The sequence below is a fragment of the Cibotium barometz genome, chromosome 62 (assembly GCF_041138505.1).
Source record: "Cibotium barometz isolate CiBa-2024 chromosome 62, ASM4113850v1, whole genome shotgun sequence".
NCBI lineage: Eukaryota > Viridiplantae > Streptophyta > Polypodiopsida > Cyatheales > Cibotiaceae > Cibotium > Cibotium barometz.
The window spans coordinates 7,984,165-7,994,009 of NC_141107.1; the positions used below are offsets into that span (position 1 = coordinate 7,984,165).

General features: G+C 44.8%; 1 protein-coding gene across 1 annotated transcript; it reads right to left on the reverse strand.

The window, feature by feature from the left end:
- Positions 1 to 295: 295 nt before the first annotated feature.
- LOC147604101 (stearoyl-[acyl-carrier-protein] 9-desaturase, chloroplastic-like) lies at positions 296 to 2,052 on the reverse strand. Its single transcript, XM_086795492.1, has 3 exons — positions 1,836 to 2,052; positions 1,129 to 1,645; positions 296 to 1,025 (listed from the first exon to the last, which is right to left on the reverse strand). The coding sequence occupies exons 1-3, from the start codon at positions 2,039 to 2,041 to the stop codon at positions 459 to 461; spliced, it is 1,290 nt and encodes a 429-aa protein (XP_086651618.1). The 5' UTR covers positions 2,042 to 2,052; the 3' UTR covers positions 296 to 458.
- Positions 2,053 to 9,845: the final 7,793 nt, after the last annotated feature.

Genomic DNA, 9,845 nt, shown 5'->3' on the forward strand with positions numbered 1-9,845 from the left:
CCTTTCATCAGTACTTAATTGTAGCTTTGACTTTACTGAGGACCCAATCTATGAGCATCCCAATGGACACATTAACACCAAGGGGATAGCCCAAGTATTTGACAACATGACCAGTACGCAACCTCCTGCCATCCCAAATAAGAGAATGAAAGTCAGAGGTAGACAAATCTATAAGCACAGATTTATCTATGTTTAGTTTTAGCCCAACAGCTTCCAAAATACATATTCAGAATAGAAATACATTTTGCTATATTCACATTACAAGCCTTAAGAAACATGAGAGTATCATGCGTGATATATTGCAAGGAACCGATAGTATGTGGTACAACACAAACAATTATATGTTGATATAGATTATGTCGGGGCTAATACACTTACTGTGGTAACGTTCAGGCTTGCTTGCATTTAGTCATTATAAATACTTTTTTTAAAGGAGGGCTAATATGTGCCAGGCCCTCTTAGACAAGGGCTACCTCCTTGTTGAAAATCCAGCTAAAGGTTCCTGTAAAGGATTGTTTCTTCCTTCTTAATTCGGCACGCTCGTTGAGCCTCCGCACATGATTGGGCAAGCCGCACACAAAATCCTGAGCCTTCTGCCCCCCACTAGAGAGCCCAGATATATTCTCCACATTCCATTGTCTCAACAAGTGCTCCAAAATGTCTGCATAGTCTGTTGCCGTGTACACACCAACCCTTTCTGTAAGCATACCTACATCTCTGAAGAGGTTTTTGTTCTGTCCATCATACATGAGTTGGGCAGGCATGGTGATCTTCTTCCTCATCATTTTCTCCAAGCAGAGCATAGTGGTATCAGGATCGATCTCGAAAAGTTTCCCAACAATTTTGGTGTATGCGTTCTCATGCCTCTTCTCATCAGAGGCTATGGTTCCACAAATCTGTGCTAATTTTAAGTCCCCAAACTTCTTTGCCTGCCGTGCAATATTCCCATGAGACATGAAAGTGGCCCTTTCTTGAAAGGATGTGTATATGTATGCAATATAAGGGTTGTTCTCAAACTGAGTGTCCTGCAGATTAAACAACAGTGAATTACGAGAGGGAGCGAGAAAGAGATCGGGTGTTGCTGAAACAAGAAGTCTAGTGCTGCTGATGAAGGATATATATACTAACCATTCCTGCACGGATCAAGTGCTGTGTGGTCTTCTCAATCATCCTCACATCAACTTTGCCAGTGAGGTAGAGATACTTGTTCAGTAGGTCTCCATGCCTGTTCTCCTCTGCAGACCAGGCACGAAGCCACCTCGCCCAAGGGGTGAGGCTACATCCTGTGTCATCGCTCACCCCATCCAAATTGTTGAGCGTCGCTTGATATGTGGGGAGGGCCTCCTCAGTGAGCATGGCTGCCACAACACACACCAGATAATCATCTGGCAACTCCGCAGCACGTTCTCGGAGCTCCTGCACCTCATGCAGAAAGCTCTCTGATGTGGGCTCCGGCAAGAAATCCTGTGGCTGCCAGCACTTCTCCACAGGCTTGAGATAGGGCAGAATGCTTCTTTCTGCCCAGCCCTGCAAGGAGTTGAAGATCTCCACCTTCTCCGGAGGCATGGAGTGGGTGGCTTGACGACGCGGTCGATAGTGGGGCACCACTTCCTGCACCACATTCTCTTGCACGGCATCTTCTGATCTGCGTGTCAAAGAATATTGTATATAAATTAGTACAAAAGCTACGTATACGGCAGATTAAGCTCATGTAATTAATTTATCCAATCCATAGCTGCAAGCAGCAGGCGCCTAGCTAGCTATGGTGCATGCACCTGCAATTCAGTACGGCCGTTTGCAAACATAGGGTTCCTCAAACAGCAGCTATTGCTTACTTGGGCAGCAGGGTTGCAGTCATCATCATCACAGTGCGATTTGCGCTCATGACGCCTTTCCATTTCAGCGCCTGCAAGAAGCTGCCTCTCAAAGAAGAAACGCCAAGCACCGTACTACTACTGGGCTGGCAGCCATGAGAGCTGCCTGCAAGACCTGAAGACGCAGCCGTTGTTGTTGCTGCAGCTGAGAACATGATGAAAGCCATGGCGTCTATAAATTCAGCAACACACACTGGCGAATGACGACCGATTCTATAGAGAGAGTCGCTGTGCGCCTGATCGATCGTATTGATTGCCGTTTTAAAAGCCCATCAACCTACGTACCCAACCAACCTCACAAAGCTGAACTGTTTCCCTGAAAATCGAAGGAAAAAGCCACCACCAAGGACAAGATTAGTTATTATAATTAAGCGATTGGTTGGGGACAATGTTTTCTTATATATGTCTTATACGGTGGTGCATTCTTATAATGGACAATGTAGTTTTCTTCTAGTGCAATGTGCTTGGAAATTCAAAATCCCATCAACAACAACTAGTAGTAAACAAAGTGGGTGAGGAGGTAAGTAAAGGCTGTTTGTGTCTCTAAACTCTTAGTGGAATAGCCCTTGCCTCCCTGTCTCTCTGTCTCCAGGTAGCAATTTGGGCTCCATCGCGGATAGGACAGATTCCTTAATATCTCAAAAGCGAAAAAATAGCCCTCTAGCATACACTTTCAACATTTCCACCTGCAAGGTTCCGGAAGTTTTCACTTGCCTTTGAAATATCGTCCTAACTAGAATATAAAAATCGTGTAGTTTGTTTCCCTGAAGCTTTGCATTAATCGCCACCAACTATACCTACTTTGAAGTAGATTCATGTGTAGATTATTTAAATCAAACAAAAATTGGCCAAGCTCGAGGCCTCTAGTATCTTGATTAGTTTTAGGAACAATGGCTTTTACCCTAATGTGCTTGAAAACTCAAACCCATCTTCTAGTTTTCTAACTAGGGTAGTGTAATGTGGTTGACAACTCAAACCCATCTTCTAGTTTTCTAACAACACGTCAAGCTAGTGCCCTTCATCTCAGGATATTTTAAGGCTCCACATGAAAGAAACACATTGAAATTTTCCTATCAGCTTCAAAAATATTCGATGATGACTGTACTAAATTTTTTCCTTCAATTGTTACTTAGGAGAGAATAAAACAAAACAAAGTGCAAATGCCCACAAATATTTTGGTTTCCAACTCTAGCATAGGTTTTTTGAATTGCCAAATTGAACATAGATCAAAAATAAAAAACACAACATTTTTGTGTGGCAATAATAAAGTTAGAGATAATTTTGAGGCAACACCGCCTTCTTAATTAAAATTTCAGATTGAGGTAGTTTACAAATACAGAAAACAAGATGCAAGAGAATTTTGCTAATTACTTGGGTTACAATCATCATCACACTCTTTCGGGTGGATGCCAATAATCGAGGGCGTGGTATACCTATTTTTTTTAAATGCCCTAATTAATTTCATTTTCATCATACTTTCTCAATACGGGTTCAATTGTAACTTATTGGTAGAGAATCAAAGGAAAAAAACTGCAAATTTCGAAGTGATATTTCAAAGGTCAACCCTTTGTAAAAAAATCGAGCCTTCAAATGACACCAGCATAGCTTGCTTAGGTGGAGAAGCCTTGCTAGGGTGCTAGTCAGATGGGTTTTTAATTTCCAAGCACATTCCTCCACCCTAGTTAGAAAAAAAACATTATTCTAATTAGAAGTCTTTACTTCCTCCTTTAAAAACATCCACATGTATAGAAAACTTCTACAACACAGAGCGAAGAGTGACATGGTTACCAAAACTAGTTTTAATTAGTATCATATGTGGGTGCAACGACAATGTTTGTGGGCTTTTTTTCTTGTTCTTATATTATCTTTTCCAAGTTACAACCGGTTGGGAGTCTAAAAGATAATAAGTTTCACCACCCTAGTTGGAAAAAAGCATTGTTCTAAATAGAGGTCTTTACCTTGGTAGGTTTGTCTTTCAAAAACATACACATGTATCAATTTCATAATCAAGAAAAAATATTACACACTACAAGACAATGCTGTCATACACGCGTTTCATACACGCGATAAATTACGAGCGCGTGTATGGTCGCGCATGTATTTGAATAGAATCGGGCGCGTGTATTTTGGCATTTACATTCGCGTGTATATTTGCATTTATCAACGCGTGTATAAGGGCGTTTAAATACACGCAATAATACACGCATCAAGAAAAAATATTACACAAGAAAAAATGTGGCATGGTTGGCAATTAGATGCAATTTAGTAGTTTCCCAAATCTCACACCAAGGACACTTGATGTCCTCTCTAGAATTCACAAAGGCATAAAAAAATTATTACATAACCATAGCTTTCAATGAGAATACTTAATCAAATCAAGAATAATGTATTGGGTGCAATCGCTCTCTCTCTCTCTCTCTCTCTCTCTCTCTCCCCCCCAACATGAGTGACTCTCGCTTCCTCACATGGGTATTTGTACACTTCCAAAATTGTGCATTGTATAATTTAGGTAATCATAGTTTCCAAAGTAACAAAGATTTGTGCAACCTTGCAATAAAACAAATATTCCTATGCACCAAGGGATATTATAAAATTCAATGCTCACACTCTACGAATAGGGAAACAAAATAAATAACAAGATTGGGCACATCACTAGTAATTCTTTGCTTGATCACAATCCATGATCTGTGTGACTCCTCACACAATAAACAACCGAATGGTTTGTGGTTCCAATGCATGAGGGATATGAATTCTTTATCGAGTCACAAGAAACAATGTATATCCCCACATGGAATGTAGAAAGCATCTAGTCACTAGGAGTGGTAGCTAAATTTGAGAGACATTGAAGAGTCCATGAAATAACAAGATCTTAAATAACTTCAATTGTCATAGACAAATTCTTTGCAAAGAAGAGTTAGAGATGATAAAAGCTAGAGATACTAGCTAGTACGAGGATGCCCTTGGAAAACTCCACAGCATCACAAATGCACATAGAGACTTCAATGGATCATTAAGATTCCCAAATACTTCCTGAATGAGTAAAAGTTATAGCCCAATAACTAATCAAACCACATACACATACAAGGAAGGTAAAATCTATATCCCTCAAATTGTCATGAAAGTAAGAGATGCACAAAGACCCAATGGCGCATATGATCAACCCCCGCTCACACTAACCCTGACCCGACCCATCATCCTCCCAAGATCGTGACCCCTGGGGTCGTGTGCCGGAGTCGTGGGCCGACCATGACCCCGATCCCCCACCCTTGGGACCTAGTGACCCTAAGGTTGCGGGCTGGCTGACCTTGACACCCACCTCCGCCCTCGGGCACCGGTGACCCTGAGCTCAGATCCTCGGCACCCCCGTCCCTTGGGTCAAAGGCCAACACTAACCCCACAACCCCACACTCTCAGCACATATGACCCTAGGGTCGAGCTTGTGCCTCACCTCCCCTAAATTGGTGGATTGACTCAAGTTGCCCCTCAAACCCGCACACACACTGCCTCTGCACCCATGACCTCAGGGTCGGTCCCCTTAGCCTCGGACCGACCTCGCCCAGCTGCCCCATGCTCGAGACTTCGTGCGCCTAACCTTGAAGCCGCATCCCCTTATCGACAGTGTCCCCCCCCATACCATGCAACTATCATTCCTATCATTTTCTTCATACACCCCCCCCCCCACGTTTCCCCCCTAACCTCGGAGCTTCCCCCCCTTTCAAGGGTTGTGGCCCCACCTTGCATTCATCCCCCCACCCTCCTGGTCGCCCCTCCGAGGCCATCCCCTCACCCCGACTGTGTCGCCCCCTCACTCCATAGTCGCACCCCCTCACCAGGCCATTTCTTGACCTTGCAAGCATCCCCCCCACCTCATGTTTCCCTTAACCAAATCCGTCCCCCCATCTCGTAGCCATCCCCCCCACACATTTTCGTGTCCCCCTGTCTCACCGGCGCCATCCCCCTTCATGGCCCCCCTCATCGGTGCCTTCCCCCTCACCTCACACCCCACCTTCCCAAGTGTGTTGCCATCCCCCTCACCGAGAAGACTAACCCCCTACCCCTTTTCCATCCCTCCGTGTCGTCCCCCTCACCTTGCAATAGCCACAATCACCCCCCATGCATCGCCCCCTCACCTTGTAGCCATTGCCCCCCTCACCGGAATCAACGGCGCGCCCCAGTGCCATCCCGCCTATGTTGGCCCCCTCACGAGTGTCATCCCCCTCCCACAACCCCCCCTCCCCCCACCAATGTCACCCCCCTCATCGGGGCCGTCGTCACCCCCCCACCCTGTAGTCACAATGCCCCTCACCGGTGCAGTCCCCCCCTTCACCCCCCGCCTGGCATCACCCCCCTCACCTTGTAGCCATTTTCCCTCACATTGATACTGTACCCCCCACCCCACAACCATCCTCCTCCTGTTGCTCCCTCACCAGTGTTGTCCCCCTCATCCCGCAACCCCCCTTCACCACGTAGTAGCCCCCGCCTCACTGGCGGGCCGTCGCCCCACTCCACAGACATTCCTCCTCATCCTGTAGCCATTGCCCCTTATTGGAATTGTCCCCCTCACCCTGTACCGGGATTTCTATTTGGAGGTGTGTGGTGCTCTGGAGGTATGGTAGGTTGTGCCACAATGTTTGCCTCTATACGGGTAGTAGTGATGCTCGCTTGAGACAACGGGAAGGGGCCAGACCGAGGAAAAAGGGACAATGAGATGAGGCATGTAGTCCCCGCACCCCTTTCATGACTTGGGAAGAGTCCTTCACCCTTGAGTGAGTGCCAAGCTACCTTCACCGATGGGCCAAGCTACACGGGTCTTACGAGACTCGACATGCTGGGGTGGCCATTGGTGCTGCCTAGTAGGCGATGAGTGGTAGAGAGTCATGTCATAGGCCAAGCGGCCCCATCATGGATGAGCTCCCGTACAGGGCGTAACATGATCAAGGTTTGTAGTTAGTGGCATTGCCTATCATGAGAAAGTGTGCGGCTTGTACTACCGATATAGATACCAATATAGAGGGTCTTGAATGCGGTGTGCCTAGACATGAAATGGGCAATAATTGAGTCCACCAGTTGAGCCCGGTGAGGCGGTGCATCACCCTTGATGGGGCTATGTGAGATGTGAGACGGTTCCCTTTCTTTCAAGATAGAAAGATACAGGTTTAGGGTTTCCTTATAGGGAAAGCCTTAACCTGGGCTCTTTTCTTTGGGCAAATGAGCAAGCACAAAGCAAACCTCCTATTCTAAAATGTCGGCCGAGTCCCATTAGGAATTTTTTGGACCCAAAGAGGGCCTCTTGGATTAACTTTTGATTAGGAATGGACCAATAGGAAGAGGTCTGGGTGTACATTTTTGACTTCTTTGACCCTAGCGGGCCTAGGCTTTGGTTTGCTAATGGGGCCTAATTACTACTCTTGTCCCCCTACCTCTTGGGCCCAAACTTAGAGGTCCCCCCCACCTAGAATCGTGTAGATTAAAAACCCTAAAAATTGAAAATTCTCAATTTTTTCCCAAAAGTGTGTTTTCCCTCTCAAACTTCCCCCCAACATACTCTAGGTTTGGAAAACTCATTTGAACCTCTTTCTTCCTCTTCTAAGCTCTCCATTGCTGCAGAAACTCCATACCTCTCAATCTCTCCCTCCTTGTCAAGCTTCCTCAGTCTCAAGCTCCCTCTCCCTCTTTCTTCCTTTTCTAAGCTCTCCATTGCTGTAGAAACTCCATCCCTCTCAAGCTCTCCCTCCTTCTCAAGCTCCCTCTCTCTCTCTCTCTCTCTCAAGCTCCCTCCCTCTCCATTGCTACTATAGAAACTCTATCCCTCTTTAGTCTACTCTAGGTGGTTCAGGAAGCCTATTCTCAAACTCTAACCCTCTTTTAAGCTTTCCATTGCTGCACTGAAAACCCTGAACTTTTTCTCCTCTCCACTGATCTGTGTTGTAAAACAAACTTTTCTTTTCCCTTCTTCTCTTTTCTTACCACCATGGCCTCTTCCAGTAATTTTAGAAGACCTAGGGAGAAGGTGGAAGAGCTTGTGCTGCATAACACAAGAGATGAGAATGGAGTTTGGGCTCCAACAAGATTCAGGGTTGGGGCTTGGTCTACATGTAGCGAGCATGTAGCCAAGCTCTAAGGGACCACATCGAGTGCGTCAACAACTGGGAAATATGCTACATCATTGGAAGGGGCGGCTACAAGGCTTCTAGCATACTAAGAAGGAAGGACTGGTTGCCATAGTGCAACATGTGTATACCCTTGGAGACCTGTACATTCAAGGCCAATGGCTAAGGTTTCCTTCAAATTGTCGGTGTAACATAAACACAGCTTTAACAACATGCTAATATTGGAATTTTTGTTTCAAATTTTCTTATGTCTCTCTGCAAATATTTTTCCCTCTAATTATGTTGAGGAACAACCACTCCAAAGCCTCATTGGAGTTTTCTATGCTATGCATGCATCCATTGGAGAAGCAATCTTTTACCTCAAAGCCCAAGTGATCTTGTACAGAACAATATCTTTTTCTTTTCTCACTCATATTTTGTAGATAAAAAACCAGGTTTATTTGGCAAGCTCGAAGAGATCCCCAACCCCCCTCTTTACAATCCCGAATGGCCCAAACCTGATGCTTGGACCATCTTATGCTTAAAGTTTAAGATGGTAAGTGATATCAAGACATCACTCAAGTTTTCAAAGGCATCTAGGTCAGTAGGGCTAAATTAGTTTTGTCCTTTACATGTTTTTGTGCACATGTTCAATGCCATGCTAATGCACCAAACAAAAACAATGTATATTTGTAAGGAGGTACGGTCTGACCTCATTCAAGGATTAGTAGGAGAGGGTTGGGAGGTTAATGAGGGTGATGTGTACAAGTGCAATGTAGTAGATTCTATAGTGTCTTTCAGGTTCTTGAAGACACGCTCTATTTTGCACATGCGTCTGCACTACCAAAGATGGATGCAAAAGCACGGGACATGGATCCCGCTTCAAGCCGCCTTAGAAGAAGAAATTATGCCTATTGAGGTAGCTGTGATGATGCAAATTGGATGGATTGAGTGAGTGGCAGAGAAAGCAAGCATTGGAGCCTAGCAGATCTGCATCAACACTTTAGCATCATGGGCTTTGACAATGTGGAAGAGTCAAGTTTCAAGTTGATGAGTAGAAAGGTATATCTGATTCCACTACATGTCTAGAATTAACCTTACACTTTCTGGTTATTGTGCCACTTTCTATATTTTTACAGATTGGGAAGCGTAAGGAGGGAACAACAATGGTCTCAGAATCATGGCAAATGGGGGACCTTGAATTTTCAGTAGAGTAAGGTGCATAGCCCTACCAACACATAGTAGGCATGTGGAAGAGCTTGAAGATGAACTGGGTATATGGGAAAATAGCCTTTGTTTTGATGCACGTGAGGGGCAAGAGTTTCAGGATCGAGGTGAAGGCAATGACAAGCTTTCAAGTCAACAAGGAGATGGAGATCAACATATAGTAAATGTCACAAGAGGGGCAAAAAATGAAGACATTATAACAATTTTAGATTAGATGACATGCTTGTAATTTTGTACCATGTTCTTTTTTAACCAATCTTTATTTAATTGAAATCTTAATATTTTTGCAAACTGTAATTTTTTTGTCTAGTGGTCTAGTGTGAAAAGGCCAGCCAAAGGTGCCTTCTTTCTCATTTTCACGCGATAGAAACCAAGCATGAACTCACACTATCTCTTTGCATTCACATCACTACCCACACTTTAACAACTTCTGTGGGTGGGCAAGAGTGAGCTCTTTGTCATGTTCTCTCGTGAAGTCGACTTTGAAAAGTCGCTCGTCCTTGCGTCCCAACATTATGAGACATAGATTGCATACATGGAGCAATACTTGACTCCCCACTCCATCTCCTTTCCCCATTGCCCCAATGATCGATGGGTGCTTGTTGAGCTGCTTAAGTACATTCAACAATATGCCCGCCCCTACATCCAGCGCCTT

Bases quoted from the DNA above. Each gene is read 5' to 3' on its own strand.
- LOC147604101 (XM_086795492.1), bottom strand. From the start codon at position 2,041: ATGGCTTTCATCATGTTCTCAGCTGCAGCAACAACAACGGCTGCGTCT. The intron at 1,646-1,835 runs GTAAGCAATAGC...TTTGACACGCAG, and splicing joins ACTGCAACCCTGCTGCCCAA to ATCAGAAGATGCCGTGCAAG. The intron at 1,026-1,128 runs GTTAGTATATAT...TTTAATCTGCAG, and splicing joins ACTTGATCCGTGCAGGAATG to GACACTCAGTTTGAGAACAA.